At 46.0% G+C, this 24,717-nt stretch overlaps 1 protein-coding gene across 1 annotated transcript in view; it reads right to left on the bottom strand.

Annotated features, from left to right (window-relative positions):
• Positions 1–24,717, bottom strand: part of PLB1 (phospholipase B1) — a 123,186-nt gene that overhangs the window by 10,258 nt on the left and 88,211 nt on the right. The window contains exons 39-52 of the mRNA XM_030554284.1: positions 24,277–24,377; positions 23,453–23,534; positions 22,924–23,028; positions 20,791–20,886; positions 19,702–19,773; positions 16,119–16,190; positions 13,115–13,175; positions 12,329–12,387; positions 10,398–10,465; positions 9,481–9,524; positions 8,220–8,319; positions 7,119–7,170; positions 4,918–4,998; positions 2,102–2,167 (exon numbers count right to left, since the gene is read on the bottom strand). Coding sequence (XP_030410144.1) covers positions 2,102–2,167; positions 4,918–4,998; positions 7,119–7,170; positions 8,220–8,319; positions 9,481–9,524; positions 10,398–10,465; positions 12,329–12,387; positions 13,115–13,175; positions 16,119–16,190; positions 19,702–19,773; positions 20,791–20,886; positions 22,924–23,028; positions 23,453–23,534; positions 24,277–24,377 — 1,059 coding nt within the window. The remainder of the gene's footprint in view (positions 1–2,101; positions 2,168–4,917; positions 4,999–7,118; positions 7,171–8,219; positions 8,320–9,480; positions 9,525–10,397; positions 10,466–12,328; positions 12,388–13,114; positions 13,176–16,118; positions 16,191–19,701; positions 19,774–20,790; positions 20,887–22,923; positions 23,029–23,452; positions 23,535–24,276; positions 24,378–24,717) is intronic.

Below are 24,717 nucleotides of genomic sequence, written 5' to 3'. Positions count from 1 at the left end.
AAAGTATGTGAATTTGTGATCTGGAGAAGGCAAGGATGTGGGATGGGAGAGAGGAAGGGTCGGGGAGCAAAAATCCTCAGGAGAAAAATATTGGTCTCAGATACAAACCCAAATACAAAGAGAATCTATGTAAGGCTCAGTCTTGCAGCTCAGTCTTGACTTGCTGCACTCTTTGTCACTCCTGCCCTGCGCCACCACATGGTTTTGCCAAGGCATCTCCAGCCTGACCAGCAGCACCATCTCCTGTGCTAATCCTGGGCTATCATTGAGTGGACACCATCAGTTGTGCCAGATTTTTTATGTAAATAAATCTCTCTTGAGGGCTTGATGGAGAAAACCATTTAAATATAATTTGTAAGTTAAGTTGGAGTCAGGCCGTAGAAGAAATGCTCGGTGCACTGACCTGCATTTCCACCCAGGTCCCACACACCTCAGTGCCCTAGGCATAAGTAGGATTAAAGCCACCACTCTTCACCTGCCTGGCCAGTGCTGGTGTTGAGGGATAAAGTGACAAGCCAGATCCTGCTCTCTGTTACATCACTGTAAATCAGGAGTCACTGCTGAAGTCCAAGGAATTACACCCATGTAAAAGGAACACAATCTGGCCCTATATATAGTTCATTGAGGTTATTAACTGGGATTCAGAATTTGTCTGTGTAACTTGCCAACACGGCATTCTGCACCACTACTAGCAACAGGCATTCCAGTCCAAACCCTCTGACTCTGAAACATTGAGCCCAGGGCAGAGTCAGAAGAGAAAGTTTCTTCCTCATGTCGATGATGGAGAATGTGGATAGTGTCCCATGGTTAGCTGCAGCAACTTGTTTCCACCCTCATAGGACTTAGCCAAAAGATTAAGTAGCTAATTAGTGTGTTTTCTTGGACTAAAAAAATCCAGGAATGGTCAGATGGGGCATATGGTCACCTCTTTCTCTTTGTAGCAGAGATCAGGTGCCATTGTGTTACAGTCAGTTCTGATGCTATCTATTAGACACTGCAACATTATGTGTGGGTACATGTGTGAGAATATGTGGTTATAGGTGCATACATGGTGGAGTGTGTAAGGATCAGTGTGCAGAGGTCTGTGAATGTATTATGTGCTTGTGTATGCCTGCTTTGCTTTTAAGTCAAAATATTTTTCCGGGAACACATATACCCACAAACAAACAATTATATATCTTTCTTCAGTACTTGGATGGTCCCCATGACCAGAGTAGCTGAGCACGTCACAGTCTTTAAAGTATCCTCACAACTCCCCCCTCCACTATGAGGCAGGGCAGTGGTATTATCCCCTTTTTACATATGGGAAACTGAGGCATGAGACTAGGTGACTTGCCCGAGTTCACACAGGAAGTCTGGGATGGAGCAGGAAATTGAACCCATCTCTCCCAAGAGCCTAGGCCACTGACCAGCCTTCCTCTTCTTTTGTCCTCTCATGGTTATTTTCACAATCACAAGGGCTAGAAATGCAATTTTTAAAAAAACCTAAAAGAATGGTTTAGATTCTGGAGCAAAATGCCAAGGCGAGGAGTAGGCAAGAGGAGGATTCTGTAGAAAGTCCTGTGGTTGCGTGACCGCAGCATGCATATTGTTCAGCTTCTGCAGTGTTTGTGTATCCGTTTCCCTCCCTCCCCTCACTGAGATGTGAAAATCAAGAACAGTTAGTTCTTCCACTGCTCCTGTGCTTTTTCTCTGTAGAGGCGCAGGAGGCATTATCTCACATGTACAGGGAAGTTGGATTCCTCAGAAAACATCTTCTAAATTCAACTGACAGCTATGTAGTCCATGATTTGATGAAACAATTTTGCTCATTCTTGTTTTTTATTTTTAACCCCAGCTCATGCCAGTCACACGTGGAAATGACTCCTGGTAGCAAAAGCAGCCCTATGCTGTAGTTTTCCCCAAAGCAGCAGCCCACCACTTTACTGCCCATTAGCTAGCAAGGTCATTGGACTATTAGTCAGTGTTAACATAACTACTCTAGCTATCTGGAGAAAGGCCTTGAATGAAACAAAATTGCAGATACTCTGTCAGAGGTGAGAAACATCTGAGTGTGATTGCCAAGAATTCAGAGTTCTGTTACAGTATCTTAAAACCTTACCTCCCGGTATAGAATATCAAGAGTGTCCTGAAGATGTTTTACATAATTTTCTACTGAATAGGTCTCCTGTATAAAAGGAAAATTAGATCAGTCATTTTTCCAGTGTGCAAGAAACTATGGCTGAAAGAAAAAAACCCCAGTGGATCCATTCCATAACCTCTAGTCCCTAGCAAAGCCTGCAAGAGGCTAGATTCTATACTATTGACCAAATGCTCCTTTTTGTCTCCAATAGCACAGGCCTGTATATTTTGAGCAGATAGCTACTGAGTTCTGTTCCTCTTGTGGCACATGTGCAGCTTGTCTAGTAAGTGTGGCATTTCCATGTGACCAATACAATCCCTTAATCCAAATCCAGTCTTGTTTTACAACAATTCTTGTCAGCATTCTTTTAAGGTGCATTTTTACTCTGAAGAATGACCAAATAAATCATGTTTAATGTGTTTCACTGACTCCAGACCTAGTTTGATCCATTTCCAGACAGATTTGTTTTCCTAACTGCCAGCCCTGGAAATTAAATCTGGGATCTGAGAATCAAGCTGGGTTCTTTCCTCCAGCATATAATCTCCAGTAATAAATGATTCTGCAAGCCAAATTAGGCACTGAGCGATACCTATGCAACCCCACTTTGCATGAGGAGTTGCAGGTGGGTAAACTATGGCCCCTCCCCTGCTGTCCCCTGCAACCTCAGCTCTCTCACTCACTCCGCTGCTGGCGCAAAGCTCTGTGAGCTCCTGGGGCTGCGCAGCTGCAGAGCCCAGCCTGATCCAGTGCTCTGTGCTGCATGGTGGCAGCAATGGCAGCATGGCCCGGCTCCAGCCAGGTGGCATGGCTGTAGCCCTGCCAGCCACCCGGTGCTCCAGGCAGCGCAGTAAGGAGGCAGGGAGCAAGGGGGGTTGGATAGAGGGCAGGGGAGTTCGGAATGGTGGTCAGGGGGTGGGGGTGTGGATAGGGGTTGGGGCGGTTGGGGGGGAACAGGCAGTTGAATGGGGGCAGGAGTTTCAGGGGGGGCAGTCAGGAAGGAGGGGGGGTTGGATGGGGTTGTGGGGGGCAGTCAGGGGCAGGGGTTCCGGTGCCAGTCAGGGGACAGGGAGAAGGGGTGATTGGATGGGGCAGCAGCCCAAGGGGGGCCGTCAGGAATGAGAGGAGAGGTTGGATGGGGTGGCAGGGGTCCAGGAGCAGTCAGGGGATGGGGAGCATGGGTGTGTGGATGGAGCAAGGGTCCCAGAGCGGCCGTCAGGGAACAGCGGGGAATGAATGGGGCAGAAGTCCCGGGAAGGGGAGGGGCAGATAGAGGGTGGGGGCCAAGCCACGACCCCCTCCCCTAACCGGCCCTCCATGCAATTTACGAAACCTGATGCAGCCCTCAAGCCAAAAAGTTTGCCCGCCCCTGTGCTAGATTGAGGCCTCATTGAAAGTCAATGGAAAGACTTCAATTTAAATCAGTGGGTGTTGGTTCAGGCCAATAGTTTGTCCTGCAGAACCTTTACTACTGGGGCTGATATGTGAGAAGGAAATAACCCAGGTTGACTCTCAGATCAGCATGGTAAGCTTGTATGGCTGGTAGTTAGGAAAAGACATTTCTACTTGCAACATGATCATATTTGCTCTGGTGCAGGGGTGGGCAAACTATGGTCCGTGGGCCAGATCCTGCCCGCAAGCTGTTTTAAGCTGGTCCATGCAGCTCAGCCCTGCTCCAGCGCTCTGGCCGGGGCACTGGGTCAGGGGCCACACCACACGGCTCCTGCGTGCTCCAATGGGAGCTGCAGAGGGGTGCCTGCAGATGGGGCAGCCGTGCCTCCGCATAGGAGCCAGAGCCGGAACATGCCACTGCTTACCGTTTGAGGTAAGCGCCGCTCAGAGCCTGCACCCCCACAGCCTCTCCCCATGCCCCAACCACCTGCCCCTGTCCTGATCCCCCTCACGCTCTCCAAACCCCTTGATCCCAGCCCAGAGAACCCTCCTGCACCCCACACCCCAAACCCTCTCATCCCCACCCCCACCTCAGTGCCTGTACCCCCAGCCAGAACCTGCACCCCTGCCCCAGCCTTGAGCCACCTCCCACCCTCCAAACCCCTCAGTTCCAGCCCAGAGCCACCCTCCTACACCCCAAACTCCTCATCCCCAGCCCCACCCCAGAGCCCTCACCCCCTCCCACATTCCAACCCCAATTTAGTGAGCATTCATGGCCCACCATACAATTTCTATTACTTGATGTGGCCCTCGGGTCAAAAAGTTTGCCCACCCCTGCTCTGGTGCTATTGTAGGGTTGCCAATTTTGATTGGACGTACTCCTGGAGGTGTCATCACATGGCATAATCTTTAATTAAAGATTAATCTTTAATTCCTGGAGACTGTAAGACAATCCTGGAAGGTTGGCAACTCTAACTAAGACCAGAAACGTGGAATCCCCTTATGGCATTTTTATGGAGTCACTTTCCAGAACACAATGGCACTTCAATGTCTCAGTAAGAATATACATGTGGCCTTTCACATTCGGATTGTTTGGTCTATTTAGATTAAAATCTCCTCAAGGCAGGGACTGTCTCTTCTTCTCCTGTGTTGTACAGTGCGGGATAGATCTTTAGCTCTTAAATAATGACTTACTGCTAATGAAGCCCTGATTTAGAGCTCCAATATCCCACTGTAAAAGCAGCGCACTCATTTCAGGTAAGGGAGATATTAAATGAACACAAGTTCCTGTTGCTTTTTAGAGGTACAAGGGCATTGGCTGTCTGATAAAGGGGAAATGACTGGACTGTTAACCTTGTTCATCTGCCAAGCACCTAGAGGTATGTGCCCAGTTTCTAGATACATACCCTGTCCAAGCAGTAATGACACAGGTCATTGCCTCCAATGAAGAGAGTGATCAGTTTCCAGTCCTCCTTGAAGTTAATTTTCTAGTGACACATAAAAAGCATAGAGTGCAATGTTCTAACAGCTCAAAATTGCTTAGGGACGCGGAGCCAACATTTAAAAATACAGTTAAATGGGGTATATCAAGAGTATCAAAACAATGAAAATGAGCCATTCGGAATTAACAATGGGAACAGTGAAGTCAGGAAACTCTGTGTGTGTGTGTGTGTGTGTCTGAGGGGAAATGTGGCGAGTGGGAGGTGGTAGAATACATCTTGGCTTTTGTTATGAAATTCCCACCAGAAAGGGGAACTGGCAGCTGCCTGGTAGGTTGTCAGGGTAGCTGCTGTCCAAAGCTCTGTTTACTGGGAGTCGGAGACCACAGTTCTAAATGGATTTCAGCAGCAGGGGTTGGGATGGGGAGATCTACCCATTAGTGCCAAATGCTGGGTGCAGTGTAGCAGTAAGCAGGGAAGGGAGAAAGGATTAGACGATGATGCACTAAAGCTGCTTCAGTGGAACATGAGTCACTGGGAATCCCTGCCAGCTGAGTGAGTACTACCAGGAATGCCGAAAAGGAGAGAGGCAAGCTCTGGGGGGACAGACATTTGGATTAAAACAGAACAGTCCAGGAGGCTGGTGACTTCACTGGGCTCATAAGGGCAGCTGCTAAATCCACGTCACCACCAGCCAACAATAGGGGCTGCTGAGAGCGGGAACGCAGTGGAAAACATTCTGTAGCATGTAGTACAAAGAAAGGAATGGAAAGCATCTATTTTTAGAGCAGAGAGTTTACATAACTAACGGTTGTGAATCTATCCCACAAATAGAAGAAGGGCCTGGGAATCGCCAAAGGGCTGAATTCTCATCTCATTTCCACCTCTTTGCCCTACAGTGGGGTGCCAGGCAAGACAGAGTCCTGCCCCCTGTTTTTAAAGCGGTGGATGATTGGAAACACACCCTGCTAAATCTGAGAACAATTTAGTCTATTGCTCAAATGCCAGTTTTTCCACTCAGCTCTTCTCAGAGAGGGAGACTCTCTCCTTTCCCTCACCCTGACGAAAAATTAATAATGCAGAATAACAGACAGTAACTTGGCCCAATGCATCTGTGCGGCTACACATGGACGCATGCTTTGGAGAGCCCTGCCTTTTCAATACTCTGACCCACCATCTAGAAGGAGACAGGGAGCACTGGGCACTCCCTCTGTCCCATGGTGATCTCCCTGGATCAACAAGTCTCTCCCCAGCACCCAACATCCCACGTAGGCCCCACCAACACCTTGAGGAGAGGAGACCAGGTGTCTCCTGTCTTTCACACACCCCAGAAAGAGCAGCACTTATGGCCATGATAAAAGCCAGGGAGCCCTTCAATCCCCTTCCCAGCCCCCATTGGACCAGGAACAGTAGGCCACTCTGGAGCAAGCAGCAGGCCACTTTATGCCTCCAGAAAACCTGTGACATCCTCAGGATTCCCCCTCCCCCAACACATTGCACAGTATTGTCTCAGTTGACTGGTCAGGACCATTGCTTCAGGTGGCCTGACCTACTGGCCAGGCTACAGCCACCCCCTCACCAGCACAGCGTGCCAGCATCACCAACCTCCTCGAGGCAGGAACTCCAGGGATATGGGGCAGGCCCTCTACACCAGACACCTGGCTCACTGCTGCTGGCTGTTTTAATTCACTGTTTTTTGTCTCCACAGCCTCACCAGGCCACCTGCTTTCATCTTTGCCTCTACACTTAACCCTCTCCTCCCCATTCCAGTCCCCTGGCCACCATCCATACTGGTTTCCCAGTCCCTTCCTGTTTCTCCAGCCAATCTGTGTAGCCTCCTGACCCCGTCTTCCTCACTCCAACTTTTCAATGGTTCAGAACCATTACGTTAGGCCATTGCCTACCTTGCCTTAAATTTCATGTTTAAGTCTACAGGGCAGGGACTGCATCTTCCTATGTGGTTGTTCAGCACCAGTGCAATGGGACCCCAGGCCTGATCAGGGTTAATATAGATAACGGAATAATAATTTCCTGGCTGCCGTGATCCACCCACTGCACTCATACACCTCGACGCCAGTGAGAAATGACTTGATCCTTTTTCCAGCTGTGAAACCGCCTCTCCCCACCACCCAAACATGCTACATGGGTTATAGAAGCTACGCACTTACCGAGCTGCCTCTCATTAGCTCCACCAGTTCACGCGCCTGGGTTGACATATTGCTATGGAGAGAAGAAAAAAGAGCACTCAGATCCTTGTTCTGACATGACGAGCAGAATGAACATAACTTGAGAAGGCTTCGATTTCTCCTCCTGGTCTCATCTTATGGAACTTCAGGACCACCAGGGCCACGCAGGGAAAGCGATGGCTCACATGTGAGAATAATCATAGGTGGATAATCTGAACTGCAAGAGCTCTAGCCAGCATGGCAACTGAGATGAGTTATTCTTATTCTTCTTGAAGGACTGGAGGAAAACACTCAATTCCCAAACCTGCTCTTGGAGATGACAAGGTATTTCACAGGCATGCAAGCTTTGCTGGCTAACTGGTAACTCACTTACAAGTAAATGTAGTGCTGGTGAAAGGGGCTAGATTGACGGTCCTGGAGACTGAAGTCCTCTGTGTAGCCACAGATTGGGTGCAGCAGCAATATAGGCTGCCTGCACATTTTACCCATCAGTGGCTCTGAAGGAGTCGTTCTCAAGGGAAGGAGAGGGGAGTTCAGTCTCCATAGTTCATTCAATCCTCTACTGCTCTACTAGTGCTGCTAGCCAGGATAGCTTTTAATGCTAATAATGGGCTCCTATTCATGAGGCACTGGACTGCGACATACCATCTTGTTACCCAGAAGTCATTCAACAGCTGGGAGATGGCAATGGCTTTCGGGTCTTTACAGCCCTGGTCTGACACTGAGCCAGTGACCTACATGTAAAAGACTTATGGGAAAATTCACTGTGGGAATAAGGAGTGTCTTGTGGTTAAAGCACTGGTACCGGACTCGGAAGATATGGGATGGGAAGGTCTAGCCAAAAGATGACATCTCTCCCATGTAGCAAGAGTCAAACAAACACACTCCTCAAATATTCAGAAGAAAGAATATTATGCCATAGAGAAATATGCACAGTATAGATAGGATCAGCCATTAAAGAGCAACTGGTTTGATAATTAATATTAACTCAGGAGTAACCTCAGCCTTGGGATGCAGCTTAACCTGCCAGTCCACCAGCATCTCATGCCACTATCTCCCTGACTAGGGTGTGATTGTGCTTACTTTGCTTTGGCTCCTCCCACTGCTGAGTTGAACCCGGCTGTTTCCTTTTCAATGCCAGTGGAGAAGCCGAAGAGTTCTGGATTAAACTTTTTCAAAATATCTTAAAGACAGGAGAAGACATGCTGGTTATCCTTTGCACTGTGAGCAAGGGTCAGCATCCCCTCCTACACAACCCACTTGCCAGTCTTATGGTTGAGGCATGGGGCTAAAGGTCAAGACACGTTCACTGAGACTTTGGGCATTTAACCTATCTGTGCCTCGGTTTCTCCATATACACGTTGGAGGTAATGACACCTATTCACAAAGGTGAAACGAGGCTTTAATTAATGTTTGTAGAATTCAATCAGATCCTCAGCTGGAAGGTATTATATATGCAAATTATTATTATTGTTACTGTGTCTATAAAGCAGTAGGTGGAATTCAAAGCCTCTTTGTAGTTAGCAATACATTTATAATACTTCACACAGTATAAAACAGACACCAATTTTGATTTAAAACTCAGTGGTGCCCATGGCACATGGATATAAGATAATGATTGAAATAAAAACCTACACACTCTCAGGCATTGTCAAACCATTCCAGAGCATTGATCGCATATTAATAGAAGAATTGTCATGGACCAAGCTCCCTCCAATTCATGGTCACAAGGATCACTTCCCCTCCCTTTTCTAGTCTCCATGGCAACTACAACAATTGCTTAAATGGAATAATATTAGTGTTAGGTAAATATTTAACTTATTATTAGCTTCTTTCAGAACAGTTTAGCAGCTAGAAATAAGGAGGAGCCATCACCATGTGACCAGCCAGCACTCGGTGGACCATCAATTGCTATGTAATGCATCAGTAGCCCACAGTTCCTGCAAGGTTTCCACCTTGTCACTTGAGGCTACAGCTTGAAATAAAGGAAGAGCATCTGCTTTGGATCTGTGTCATTTTAGTCATTTCCTCCTGTAATCTGCCCCTCATCTGTTCAGCTGTGCTGATGTTACAACCTCATCCAGAACCGTCAAATGGAGGAACTGACTCAAACTTTTAGCAGAGGAGTTCTCCCCAGTTCTCCCAGGAGTTCTCACCTGGGGTTTGAATAAATTCCTCAGATCCCCAACGGACGTGCATCCTGGGCCCTGTGTAAGGAAGGTGGGAAGCCAGCACAAACTTTCCAGCATTTGCCTGGCCGAGTCTTAGAGCATTTGCCTGGCTGAGTCTTAGAGCAAAGAGTGCCCTTTCCCTTCCCCACTTTGGGAATTTTCAAAATACTCACTGGGTAAAGTTGTGTGAGTCTCTAGGGTTCCATCACCTCCAATGCTACAGAGGGGTGGGGGAGAAAAACAGAATCAATCAGTCAGCAGGGTTAATACTGTAAGCACATACCATCTGTCATGCGGTCACCATACGTTGCTGCTGTATCAGCTCAGGGAGAAAAAAAAAAGAAAAGACTCAACCAGGAATAAGGGGATAAACCATAGGTCAAGTGTGAATTCAGGGAACGTATTGAAAGGCAGATTTCATATCAAGTCAAACAGGGCTTCAGCTAAGGCAGGGCACACAGCCTTAGTGCCACATCTACACGGGCAGCGCTGCAGCGGCACCACTGCACTGATGCAGCTGTACTATTGCAGTGCGTATGGTGAAGACGCTCTATGTCAACGGGGGAGAGCTCTCTCATTGGCATAAAAAAACCACCCCTGAACAGCAGGAGCTATGTCAGTGGGAGAAGCTATCCTGCCGACATAGCGCTGTGCACATGAGCGTTTATGTCAGGGTAACTTATGTCGATCAGGAGGTGATTTATTCACACCTCTGAGCGACATAAGTTATGCCGACATAGGTTGTAGTGTAGACTTAGCCTTCTAGGCTACCAACAGAGCACTATGGGGCACTTATTTCCACTTATTCTGATGCTGCCCCATCAGAGCTGTGCAGTCTAACCTCACTGTTACCTACTGCATTTGTGAGCAGCTGTTCAAGGTGCACAGACTGCATTGACGCCTGCCAACGAGATACCTGGGATTCTACAAAACGGACTGTAGAATAACACCTCTACATCTGTCATTCACAACATGTTTGCATGCACAGTCACACTCATCCTTAAGCAGCCACCCACTGCAGCGTGCACGTACACGTGAACGCACATTCTCTCACATACACACTTCCACCCAGAGCTGCTGTGTGTTTCACCTCCAGGAAAGTCCTCTCCAGGCTGTTTGCAAGTCATTCACGCTGGTTGCTTTGGCTCCTACAGCAGTCTGGAAAGACAGTAAGAATCATTTATGAAATGGCAAGATGACTAGCAGAGGAAGTTGAGCAAAGCAGGAATGGTTTTGTCCTCCAGTAGGCTGAACTCTACTGGTCCATGCTGTTGCTACTGAATCGGTCATTTAAAGGGTCAGTTGAAATGTACTGAGTAGAATTGGCTGAAAGAGCAGAATTTCTGTCCCACGGGAAATTCCAATATTTTGACATTTGGTTTAGTCCTGAATCAGAAAGAAGAGTCAAAACAGCTAAACTTTCTGTGCAATGAAAACTTTAGAAAAATTCATTTTGAAATGTTAAAACATTTTGTTTCAGGTCAGTTCAACATTATTCTTCATTCACCTAAGCCAGTGCAGTGGCTCATGGGAAATGTAGTTTGGAAGCCTTATGACCCCATTGTCCCCTAAGCACCAGATTCCCTGGCAGGACTGCATCTCCCAGGGCGCGGGTCCCAGCTGCCAGCCCTTTTCCTGGCCACTGGCCATGTGCCCGGGCCCCCGCGCCCAGGTCTCTACTCTTGGGGTGCTGACCTCACTCCCTGGTCACTGGCCCCATGTGCTTGGGGCCCCACACTTGGGTCCCCGTTCCCAGGGCCTTGGCTGCTGGCCCTGGGGCCGGGGCTCTTATACTGAACCCACATGCAGGGTCCTGGCAGCAGGTCCCATGCCTGAGGTGCCACTCCTGGCCCTGTGCTTGCCCCCAGCCTTTGCCCCCTTACCCGTGTCTGGGTCCCCCCACCTCCCTGAGACACGGCATTGCTTCCAGGCCCAGCTGGGGGTGGGGCACAGATAGGAGTAAGGGGGCTGGCTTTCAGCACCCCCACTATTAAAAGGGTTCCAGAGCCACTGCAACGGGGAAAGAATTCTCTGTAGTAACTCAGAGCCCTCCCCATCTAGTGTCCCATCACCAGCCATCGGAGATATTTGCTGCTAGCAGCAGCAGATTGGCTATGTGCGATTGTGGGAAGTCCCATTATGCTAGCCGCTCCATAAACTTATCAAGCTCAGTCTTGAAGTCAGTTAGACTTTTTGCCACGAGCTGTTCCCCTCAGAAGGCGGTTCCAGAACGTCACTCCTCTGATGGTTAGAAACCTTAGCCTAATTTCAAGCCTAAACTTGATGATGGCCAGTTTATATCCATTTGTTCTTGTGTCCACATTGGAGCTTAACGTAAATAACTCCTCTCCCTTCCTATATTTATCCCTCTGATATATTTAGAGAGAGCAATCCTATCTCCCCTCAGCCTTTGTTTGGTTAGGTTAAACAAGCCATGCTCTTTGAGCCTTGTCTCATAAGGTAGATTTTCCATTGTCTCTGAAACATTTCATGAATCAGGAGAATAAAAGTAACAAAAAAATTTCTTGGGAACATGCAAGCAGGTCACTGTTCAGGGGCTTGGGGCTGGAATAGCAGGGAGTACTGCAGATCAGGCCTGAGGTCCTCCAAGAAAAGCTCAAGGCCCATTGTGAGAGTAGCCAAGGTTACTGTAGGTCAAGACTGAAATGGATCAACAGAGCTCTCAAAACACTGAAGCATGTACAACCCTCATCTGCAATGTTAGCCTGATCCTTTGAGTTGTTCTGTCCCCATAACTCCTACTAACGTGAATGGGAGTTGAGGCAGCTCTGCACCTCAGCAAGATTGGGTCTTGCCTCTGGCTCTAGTCCAGGCTATTTATTCCTCAGTTTCACAATTGCCAGATTCACTCATAACTCTAAGATATTGCTACGGCAAATGGACACAGCTGGGCAAGTCACAGCAATTTGCTCTCCATCTGATGGTGTCTGACATCATTGCATCCAGGGAAACTAGAATTGCCCTTCCCATTCTAGGCTCAGGAGAAGCACTGGTACTCACAGTCAAAGAATCTCCCAGCGCTGCTATGATTTTGATGTCTGTTGGCCGTAGCTTATGTACTAGACAGGAGAAGAAAGAAAAAGCAGGGTTAACAGTTATCATTGGAAAATATTATCCTGGGTGAAGGGCCTGGTGATCTTGCTTCCGATTGCAGACAATGAAAAAATCTTTACTGACTTCAGGGGAAGCAGGCTCAGGGTTCTACACAAACCTCAATCAACTAGACTGAGGAATAAACTTGCAATTAGCTTCTGCCTCCTGGCTTGCTCCAAATCATGTGCTTGAGTAATAGGGAAGTAAACAGAGCTTAACACTACCTTTCACATGTCACTTTACAAAAACCTGAAATAGATTAGACAGATTTAAAATTGCATACATTCATTCTGTTCTGTTTTCAATTGGCTTTAAGTCTAAATCTAGGTTTCCTGCTAAATGCTCAGATGTAAAGCATTCCCGCTATGTCCGGGTACAATACACGTGTTCTGCTCATCAAGTAGGTGCACCCAGGTTGGTCAAAGCTGCTTTGCTGCAAATGGACCAGGCACATCTGGCTTGATTAAGCCAGCCAAGTTGTTATCTGTGCATTAGAATGCAGCCGCTGTGCTGGTGAACATGCTGGGTTTGGCAAAATAGAATGCTCTTGCTATGGGCTGGATATACAATGCCTAACCTGGTTGTTTTCCTCTCACCCAACATGTGCAGTAATACAGTTTTAAGATTTTGCTTTTAAAAAGCACAGATGATTACTCCTCTCGATGGTTCAGTCTAAAACAAGTTCTCTCTCACCTGATGTTGGGACACTTTCAGATGGAGTCTGTGCAGGACATGACAGGTCACTGCCCCAATTCTTAAACAACAAAACAAACAGCAATATGGTTAGGAGATATTAATATACTTTGGAACATACTGAATGAATATTACAACCAAATCAAAATCCAAAAAAGAATAGTTCCTAACCACTTACCTGAGAGCTCAGCAGTTCTTGCCTTTCATCCTGAAACGCTGTCCAAATACTGATTAATTCAGCTGGTCAGAATATTTCTGGTGAAATGAAATTTCACCCAAACATACTGTTTTGTCAAGGCCAATGTTTCACAGAGATGTGTTGATTTCAACAAAGTTTATTTTAGGAAGGGAGGGGAGAGGAGAAAAGAAAACTTCCCACCTGCTATAGCCTTTTGGTTAAGGCAATGATGCAGAAAGTGGGAGATCCAGGGTTGAGTCCTTGCTCTGCCTGACTGAGAGCGGTCTAGGATGAAAAATTCTGGCTTCACTCAGGCAGAGTAGGGAACTGAACCTCCCAAGCCACTGCCCTATCATTTTTGCTAAATGCTTGAAATGGTTTGTTTTCATTCCAATGCAGAAAGAAAACCAAATTCGAAAACCTTAAAAGTTGCTGTGAAATGGAATTGTGATAGTCCAGTCAACCCTATTAATTAATGCTTACAGTCATCATGTGAGGCAGAACAGGTATTATCTTCCGAACTGTCACAGATGGGTAGTCAGCCAGTGGGCAAATTTAGTAGCAGAGCCAGGAACTGAACCTAGGAATGTCTGAGTCATAGTTCTATGCCCATTTCTCTATCCACACTACCTCTCAACGGCAGCAACAGTACATTCTTAGAAGCAAAGATGGGCCAGTGAGGAAAATAAATTGATACAATGGGCAAGTCCCATAAGGAGCAGGGGTGTTCACTCTTTGCCCAGACAAAGGCCATGTTGACCAGCGGTTGTGTGAGAGCTTGAGGGTATCACCTGATTCGCAGGGAAAAAATCAAGTCAAATGTAGCTGCTCTCATCTTTAACACAGTGGTGCAGCTCAGAGAGACTACAATCCAGTTAGAGGATGTTATAAAGGTCCAGGACTCGTCAGCTGGGTTAATTTTTTGGGGAGGGGGAGAAGCAGTTTCCACTCTCTCCTTTTCCTTCTACTGCCTCTCTCTTGCCTCCTTCCATGGGATCCTTCCAACTTGGTCACTAAAATGTAAGAATCATGAACTGGAAGCCTTTCTCCAGCTGTCTGTTTAGCTTTCTAGAAGCAACCCCGGGTGCTGCTGTGAACTGTAGCTTGGAGGGGGAATGGTGGTTTCCTTTTCAGTTGCAGCCTGAAGCAGCACTTGCTAGTGCCACCTGTTGTTCTTTATAACTAAGGCTGTGAGTCTGGTCACAGAAGTCATGGATTCTGTGACTCTCCAGGACCTCCATGATTTCTGCAGCTGCAGCAGCCAGTGTGGCTGACCCCAGGGGCACCCGAGCAACTGGCCCTGGGACCAGCCACACGGGCCACTGCTGGTGCAGCTGGCCCTGGGGGCCGCCAAAGCAGCAGTGATCCTAGGAGTGGCCCCAGAGTAGTGGTCCCAGAGCACCAGCAGTCACAGGGACTGCCCCAGAGGCAGTCAGAGCAGCAGGGATCAGGAGCCTCAGGGCAGCAGGGGCCAGGGGCTGTCAGTCCCTGCCACTGGAGCACAGGACAGCCATCAGCCTCCGGGGCCCCCAGAGCAGCTAATATTTAGTCACAGGTGTTTATAGTAAAAGTCATGAACAGGTCAGGGGCCATGAATTTTTATTTATTGCCCCGCAACTTGTCCATAACTTTTATTAAAAATACTTATGACAAAATTTTAGCCTTATTTATAATCCATAATGGATGCAGTGATTCACACTATTTTGTTTGGAAATTAGGTCCCAGCTGGGCATTACTTGGAGCTAGACAACAGCAGTGACCTCATTAAGAAGGCCTAACTAGCCACTCAGACCATTGCTTTGGACAATCATCTTCCCCAGCCATACTCACACCGACAGAACTGCAGAGCTATCTTAGGAGGCATCCACACCTCCTCCAGCCACCTGGCAAGCACAGGTTCCCAGCTCATTTCTCCAGTTCCTACCCGGAATTAGCTCTGTACTGGTCATGTTAACTCCTCTGCTGTAGTTTCTCTGCTATGGTGGAATGTAAAGCCTTAATTTAAGAGCGAGTAGATGTTAATTGGAGACATATTGCAAGTTCATGTAACATACTGTTATCACCACTTCCCTCTATTGGATAGAGCTGCCCAAGTGCATGGAAATACGTTGCCTCTAGTGGGTGGATGCCTGATGAGGCTATAAATCCTCCTTTAAAACAACTGACCCAGGCCTGCATTTTTGGGGCTGACAGGTCCTAAGTTCTCTTGCCAATACTGTGTATATCTGGAGCAGCTGACTTCCAGTAGTGTCCTTTGACTGGATTTGTTACTGTCATGACTTAGCCCTGGTCTACACTGGGGGGGGAGGTTGATCTAAGTTATGCAATTTCAGCTATGTTATTCACGTAGCTGAAGTCGAAGTACTTAGATCGACTTACCGTGGTGTCTTCACCACGGTCAGTTGACTGCTGCCACTCCCCTGTCGACTCTGCCTGCGCATCTCCTGGCAGCAGAATACAGGAGTTGACAGGAGAGAGCTCGGGGGTCGATTTATCGCGTCTAGACGAGACGTGGTAAATCGATCCCTGCTGGATCGATCGCTACCCGCTGATCCGGTGGGTAGTGAAGACATACCCCTGAAAACAGTTTTAGTTTTAGTAAAGTTATTCCCAGTCTGCACTGGCTGGTACAACTGTGTTTGCAAAAAACACTTGAAAAAAAAGCATTTAAATACCCATTGACATAGAAGGAGATTTGTATGTTCAAAGCCTAGTAAGAAATTACCGTTTACAAATTCCAAATGACGTGAAAACACCCACTAGACAGGAGCAATTTTGCATCCAAGTGTGTATGTGTAATATACAGTAAGCGATACAGGCAATTACCTGAATTGGCTTGTTAGTAGGTTCCAGAGGTGTGTAGTTGCTGTTCCTGTATGTTCCCAGGAAGGGTTTGTGCTGATGAGTGAGGTGAGAAAGGGAGAGAAATACAGATCAGGCAGCAAACAACGGCACAGAAGACAGCAAATGAGATGAGGATTTCTGCTGCCAAAAGATAATATATCTAGAGATGGCCTGAGCTACAAAGTGTGGGTCTGGATTTTGAAACAAACACTCTCCCCTAAAATTTAGGGATATTCAGATCTGAGGACTTTGGTCCAGCCCACCCATCAGATCCCTTCAAAGAGTGGTCAGGGCTGTTTGCATCTGTAATCCACTCTAATATAGGCAGTGGAGAAGCCTGGGCAGCTCTGCCTGCCTCAGTCGGGAGGAGCCTGGCATGCACAGCTCACCCTTTTTCCACAGTGGCTGTATAATTTGTGTTGTGGTCTTGGTACCTAACATCCCCCTCAGGAAACATGGACTCTCATAGATTAAAGACCCCATCGGGAGGCTTGCTTCTCCCTAATGAGCATAGCATGATTGTCCCTAAGCTTGTAATACAGAACCCGGAACCTGAAGGCACAGGGTCAAAGAGACTTTCCCACTGAAAGAGCAGAGTTATTCCAAATGGTTTAAATCAGAATTGTGTGTAGTTTGATCAGAAATCCCACCACCACCACTTGCAGACTTTCATCCTTTAAATTAACCCATTATGCTTATAAATGGTTTGCTATAGACCTTTGTCATATGTGCCAGGCTATAGAGACCAGTCACACATACACAACATCTGCTGTGTTGAGTTAGAGAAGCAAAGGGACAGAATACATGGAGCATGAGAACATGAGAATCTGAAGACATTTTATGTAATAACAGATACACTAAATGACAGGTGGAACTCCCCCAAAATAGCCTCTAGTGTAACTTAGCTGCTGTCCCGCAACTGGGAAACCTTCACAACAGTGCTGTCTCAGTGGGGAAAGTACCACTGTGAGTGCGTACCCACGGCTTCCACAAAGTGCCACCGACTTGCCACGTTAAAGACTCATTTCAAAACCCTGTTTATCCACAAAATAGGTCCAGAAAGGACAGCAACAGGGCAAGGCAACAAAGTTTCCAGGGCGTTTTGAATATCAGATTGTGAGAGATGTAGGGAAAAACAAATCCAACATTCATTTTCACTCTTCCGCAAGAGGAGAGTAACTGGATGCCTTATTAAATTAATACCAAGTAAACTTGGACCTGATAAAAAGGAAGTACCTCCCACAGTCTATAGTGTGTCTGTGGAGCCCGCTGCCTAAGGGGTGTGACACAGAAGCCCATCGATGCCAGCTGGCCAAGGGTTTGCTGTTCTGTAACAGCAACTGTTAGCGTGCCAGGCACTCACCACCCCTAGCACACTGCTTTCATTGTATTTAGCCATATAGAATAACGTGAGGTCTCTAATAAAAGCTTATGTCATGATCCTCAGTCATGATCCTCAATCATTGCATCATGTATGTAGAGAGGATATTTAAGTAATTGTGTATATGTATGGAAAATATGTTTAAAGTCCATCACCAACCAAAGAGAAAAACATGTTTCTTCCAGAGAGGAGATAGACAGGTGAAAACACATCCTATCTCTGTAAATTAAGCGTTGTAAGCCAACATAATATGAGCTCAATTTACATATGATGTCAACAAGGGGATGAGAAGACACAGGGGACTAAACCAACAGAGGTTGTCCTGTCTCTGGAGCCCAAAAATGAGTTTTGAAGAATATAAAAAAAATGCAAGGAGATATTTTGTTATCTTTCAGAGAGGAAGCAAACAGGACAGTGCTTTTTGCATTCATGAGAGAGGGATCCCAGACATGTTGGTTGGAGATGCTGGGAGATTGTTTCTCTCACCTAAAGCAACTTTAGATGATGAGGGGTTAAGCCTGTTCATAACACACTTCTTAGAGTTACTTACTTTTTGTTTGATATGTGACCATTTCTGTTTCCATTGTTATCCTTACTCACTACCCCTTAAATCTTAGCCTTGGATAATAAACATATGATTATTTTCACTATAAACATATCTCAGGCTGTGCTGCTATATTGGAGTTGATCCTCAGTTAAAACAAACAAACTGGTGCATGCACTGTTCTTTGGCGACAGCGTACCTGGTAATTTCTGCACATGTCCAGTAGCTCACACTGCAGGGGACTGCTTCAAAGGGGCTCAGGGATTGGGGTGCACCTATGGTTAATCTGCCATGCAAAGTAAGGGTTAGCAGAGCCCCAAGGAGACTGACACCACAGACTGGTGGTGTTAAAGAGCTGACACCCAGTTAAGCACCAACAAGTGTCTCACTCACTGAGGCAGGGGTATTACAAGGTGACTCAATCCTGGATATCCTGAGAAAGTGTCACAGGGGGTGAAGATAAAATGTGGAAGTGGCTTTAAAAAAGGAATGGATAAGTTTTGACTCACAGCATTTATAGCTATTCTTGGTAAGATAAAGGTAATCACCAATTTGAATGCTCCAGGGCATAAACTCATCTCTTCAGAGGCCAGAAAAGAATTCCCCAAATCCTGGCTTATTGCACAACCGTCCAAATTTGTTATTTTCACCTTCACCTAACGCATCAGCTATAGGTCATGCCCCAAAGTGTGATACTGGACCAGGTGGACAGATGGTCTGATCTGTTACAGCAGTTCTTGTTATGTTCCAAAAAATCAGCTATGCCAGTGATTTCTTTATAGGGATTTTACTACTACATAGTGGCTGGAGGCTCAAACTCATGTAATGAAGGTAGGTGAGAGAGAGACAAACACAGATGATGGTGGTGGACACATTAGAAATTCATAGATGAGTGATTGCTGTACAGGGCAAGGAGGGAAGAAAAGAGTAGAATCTCCATCTATTGTCATATAGCAGCTCAAAACTCCATGAATGCACTGATGTTCTGAAACTCACAACAGAGTAGAATTTATGCATCACAAATTTTTAAGAAGAAATTCAGAAAAAGGCTGGGGAAAGGGAGAGAAGCAGCTGCCCATTGTCAAAAGACGAAACTGCTGAGTTGGTATGCAATGACAAATGCATGTGCAGGAGGTTGATGGAAACATGAAACTCCGTAGATCCATACGCCCAATGGGGGAAACTACATACACACGTACAGTATACATGCAGCCTCTTCAGTATTAGCCACTAGGGGCCAGATTTTTAAAGGCATTTAGGCATTTAAAGATGCAAATTGGTGCCTATTGGGATTTCCAAAAACATCTAGGCACCTAATTGCCAATGAGTTCAAAGGGAAAATCCATTCTGAATCCCTTTGAAAATCTCACTAAGTGCTTATCTGTATCTTTAGGCACCTAAATATCTTAAAAAATCTGGCCAAAGATCTAAATACACATCATCCATGTTATCAGTTTTTGTAAGAAGGTATAAGGCCCAGAAACACCTGAAGCAGCTATTGTGTAGGGAAATATTCACATACAGTTAACAGAGAAGCAGAATTTTAGCAGACTTGTTCCAAAAATACTGGATCCTTGCCAAGAAAAGGGCATGAACCCACCCACTCCAACCCCTTGCTTCCGTAATGGTACGGTATTTACCGGAGTTGGGCAACTCAGGGTAATGTTAGCCTTGGGGTCAAAGAAGTCCGTTTTCTCCCCTACAGGCAGAAGCTGGGATAAAAAGGGGGAGGATTAGTTTTGTAGCTGTCTCCTCTCATCTTACATTTCTATAGCAATTTTAAACCCAAAGAATCCAAAGGTGCTTTACAAATTTAACTGAATTGAATAATTGCATAACTCTGGATTTGCCTGTGATTGAAATGCAGCCATTTCTTTGGAGGAACATGGCAGCTGTGTTACAGAGCACAGTAACACTAGGCAGTAGTTTAGAACAGGAAGTAAAGATGCATACTATATTGCTGAGGGAATTTAGGGAGGCAGAAGTAGCTGTATTGGAATTTGACCAGAATACCAGGGCTAAGGCCTCTTGTCTAATTTTATGTCTGTTGAAACGTGGCATCAACCACGAAGTGTGACAGGCAGCGAGGATAAATCTTCTATTTCTTGTCACAGTGCCAGTGAGTAAAAGGAAAACTGAGCATCACTGCAGAGGTTCCTGGATAAAAATTGGGCATCCTCCCTGACTACACTCCTTTTAAAAAGTGCTTTTAGAATAGGTGAAAGGTTCTGGGTTAACAGCCAGGGAGACTACAGTCCTCTGTTTCTCCACAGAACAGGTACAGCAGAGGCTCCAGCAGTACAAGCAGCACTTACACTGCCACACAAATGTGCCTCAGCCCAAACCTGGAAGGTGAGAAGGTAAGTCAGTCAGTCTCCATGGCCCATGCAGTCTTCAACTTCTCTTTCATGGAGACTGCCAGTTAGTGCATTCCATGGGATTTCATTCTTGTTGATGTGGACACCTGTCCAAAAGGATGTGAACTGAGACTCACCAAACTCAGTTCACCACTCAGCCAGCCAACAAATGGAAGAGACCTTTAAATTAACACTGATCTGGGCTGGATTTGAATCGGTGACCTCAATATGAATGGTCTGGGTCCCATCAACAGTGGCCTGAGATACCCATTCCCCCAATGTAACAACTATTACACACAAGACACGATTTTACAGATACTTTGAATCAGTTCTGGTTGATGAGCCTGATATACAAGTCCATGCCATCCCTACCATGGTGTTCCAGAGAGTCCTGGAGAGCTGAGACTGGGATTTCTGACTCAGATGGAAACAGTCTGGTGCAAGGAAGGACATATCTGCACGTCCATCCTAAAAAGGAAAGTGCAAAGACACCTGAGTGCAAGAAGTTTGATAAGTTTATTTCTTTGGTTCACTGAAGTTGGAGCAGAGGTAGTAGCTGTATGGCATTCCCATTATATACACTCCCATGTGGAAGGCCTACTGGCATCTGCGGAGATGAAGTGGGGTACTACCAGTCAGGGTCACCAAGTACTAGCAATGGGCCAACCCCAAAAGGATAAGCACCCTAAAGTTCAGATGTTTAATGTGCTGTTCTAGCCTGGCTCTAAAAATGGCCTTCTTGTGTTCTGTGTTTTGTCTTTCTCTTTAGGATCTCCAGTGCTACAGCCACAAACTCAACTGGGATAGGACAGTATAGGTGAGCCTTTTCCTTCTCATGCATCACCATCAGGAATAAGGGTGCTACAAACCACACAGTGCTCCTCAGTGGGTTTGCTCAGATATAGTTTGGTGGAAGTTAGTATAAAAGTCCACTGATGATACACAAGAAGAAACAGAAGAAAAAATTCCTTCTCTTGTAGCTCCCTCTTTTGCAGCGGTGTCAGTTCTGCAGGGCTAACAGGAATAAAAAGCAGTAAGAGTTGTTTGTCACTGAAGTTAGCAGATACAAGTGAGTACACCCACACAGTCACCTTTCAGAGAAGAACTCCAGTTTATAACTGATTTTGTAATATCTGAAACAGTTTGGGTTTGGAAGTTTTTAAGATATTGGTTTTCTCATGAGATTTTAGGGGTGAAAAAAAGAGTTTGGATTAGATGGAGTAAGGCCACAGAGTTTAGATCCAGAACTGAACTTCCTCAAGGTTTGAGGATGTTTTGCTCAAGCGCTCTGGGTTGGCTCATTAGAGAAGTAAGGACCCGCTGCCAAGTTTTGGATCTGTATCTGATCTTCCACCAAGTTTGTAGCCAGGATTTTGAGTCAGGCACATTTCAAGTTTGGATATAATATGGAAAAACATCTGTTTTGGGGTTGTTGTTTTTTTGCAAAACTGGGAGAAAATCATTTTTGAGGTCTAAACATTTTTCAGAAACAAATTGAGTCTATTATTTTTCATTTCCAAGTTTCTAGGCAGTGTCCAACCCCATAGGAAGGGCTTTTCACAAAGGCTGACCTGAATAGAAATCAAAGCCTATAATTTTGAGAGATTTTTCAGCCCAATTTTGCAATCTCAGAAAACGTTTGTTAGGAGAAGAAGCAGAATGTTTGCAACTTGTCACCAGTTATTTCTGGCATTTTCTGGTTCCCTCTGGCCCTATAATACCACAGCTTCTCCTGTTTGGAATTTGACTACATCTGCTTCCAGTTCCATCTGAAATCAGGAAGTGCAGATGTGGGTGAAAAAAAAACATTGAATGGTTTTCAAGTTTCAGAAAAAAGTTGTGTCAGTTCTTAGATTTACTAGCTTGCTTCACTCACCATACAGGCCCTGGAGCCCCCTCCTACTGCCAAAGATGGGGGGAAAGGGCTGATTGCCTAAGACTACATTTTGGACTGATTGCTATGTAGATCCCTCTCTCTGCACAGGCACAGAAGAGTAAGATCATGGGTCAGAAAGAGATGACAATGCTGTTAGTTAACAGTGAGGGTCATTGCCAGACAGCTTTAAGGGCTCTAACATAACTGCCAGGGCTCTCTACGCAGCTTGATTAAACAGTTTCCCCATCATTAAATGGGGATAATGATACTGATGTCCTTTGCAAAGTGCTTTGAAATCTACTGAATAAAAACACTATATAAGAGTATAACGATAACTGTACTTTTAGCTAACACCTGCCTTTGCTGAATAAGTGTGTGTAGATATATCTTTACACATAATCTTTAAATCATTTCTCAAAGGTTAAAGCAGTAATCAATATAAAACTAAATTATGTAAATCCAAGTATTGGGAACTTGAAACAAGAAATTCCAACAATATACACAAACCAAATTATATTCATATGGGAACTTCAAGAGTACCTGGCAAACCCTGATACTTTCATATACTCCAGATGGGTAGGTGAGTGCCTGCATCTAACCTAACTACGGAGAGTGACCTATGGCCATACCTGAAGAAGAGGAATCTTGGTATTTCGGAAGAAAGGCTGCAGTACCACCGTGAAATTCTCCTGGGTGTCATACCTGCCAGACTCCACTAGCTTCCGAGTGCTGTTCTGTAAGAGACAAAAAAGACCATCATCAACCCACCAACCACTTTGTCACTCTTAAATTGTGTGTAGGGCATGTAGCTGCACTTCCACCCTTGGGCTGACACAGTCAGGGATCATAGACCTTCAGGGCACATGGCAAAACCCATCTTTTTTCCCTAGTGGCTGAAGAGGTTGAAGCATGATGGAGTGATTGTTTATGAGGGATGGAGGTTGGGTGAGGAAAGGCCCACTTATGGGTTTGTGTTTGGGATAGTTTTCCTGCTGATTTTGCCACACTGATATTTTTAATAATAACAAAGGCACCCAGAATAATAGATGGGCACTTTTTGTATATGTTGTTATAAATTGAAACAGGCTGATTGCTGGAAAACCCTCTGCCCTGCCTCAGTTGTAGGCAAAGCCACTGCAATCATCCTGGTAGATGTACCTGGTAGGCTCTGGTAGCTTCCATCACCATCACTAGCTCTTGTGACCCTTCTGTCACTGGGAGAACACAACTACACAGATCTCTGCAGAAGAGGTTACAGAAGTAAGAAAAGCATACAGCACAAGAGCAAAGAGTGTAGATGCAAGAGACACTCATCCATAGCCATTCAGCATCCACACCACCGGGGAGCAGTGCTGGATGTCTGTATACTACCCTTTCTATAAGAGTGCTACCATCTTGCACAATCTCAAGCCACAGTTTTATCTGCCCCTTTGCCCTACATGAGTGGTGCAGCTCACATTGCAGTTTGGCTACCTCTAAGTATTTCAAGGTGATCTGCACTGCACTATGTCACCCTATGTCCCATTACTTTTGGGCATGTAAGGGTATGTCTACACTGCAGCTGGGACTTGCAATTCCAAGTTGGGTAGATGTATGTATGCTAACCCTCATCCTCCTTTATGAGATGCTAACCCTATACCTGGGAGCCCTACCTTCTGGAACCTTAACATTAGCACAGGGAGGCCTATCCTCTTGAACCCTAGCTGTAGCCAGGGGAACCCTACCCATTAATACCCTAACCATCACTAAGGGAGCTCTACCCATTATTATTCCGACCCTTGCCCAAGGAGCCCTACCCTCTGTAACATAACCCTTGTCCAGGGAGGCATATCTATTATTACCCAAACTCTCCCCAGGGCAGCCCTACAGTATGGAACCTGAACCCTCCCAGGGTTTTCTCCATAGAGAAGTAGGGAATCGAATTTTGTCTTTTCTCCCACTGAGAGTTACTGCGGATGCCAGAGTAGGTGAAAGCTGCTTACTCAGTGAGATGTGTGGGGCACTGTACTTGGTTATCCAGAAACATCTGCCTCAAGGGGAGGAGGTCCATTACTTCAACTAGATTGACCAGAGCCCTGGGAACCTGAAAGGAAAGTCAGAGCTTTGCTTGGCAGGAGTTGGTTATGCAAATTGCAATGCCTTTATTTTAAAGCACAGAGCACAAGTGCAGCTCCCCCTCCTGCCCTGGTTAACTACTCAACCAGTCCTGCCCAATTGTTGATCTTTCCTCTCCATCTCACTTGACTGAACCCTCCTTCCTCCTGCCCTGGATTGTATGTCAGTGTCTCATTTGTCAGGCCATCTCTCAGCATTAGAGATGAAGGCAGTGTAGCCTGCATAATTGAACTCATTGGGATACATTTGGTTCAAGGGTCACCCCTTGGCTACCCCACAGCTACTAGAACTGGGGAAGGAACAAGCAA

This window comes from Gopherus evgoodei, chromosome 3 (assembly GCF_007399415.2).
Source record: "Gopherus evgoodei ecotype Sinaloan lineage chromosome 3, rGopEvg1_v1.p, whole genome shotgun sequence".
Classification (NCBI taxonomy): domain Eukaryota; kingdom Metazoa; phylum Chordata; order Testudines; family Testudinidae; genus Gopherus; species Gopherus evgoodei.
Note: the sequence above shows the minus strand (reverse complement) of the source record. Positions and strands in the feature narration are given on the sequence as shown.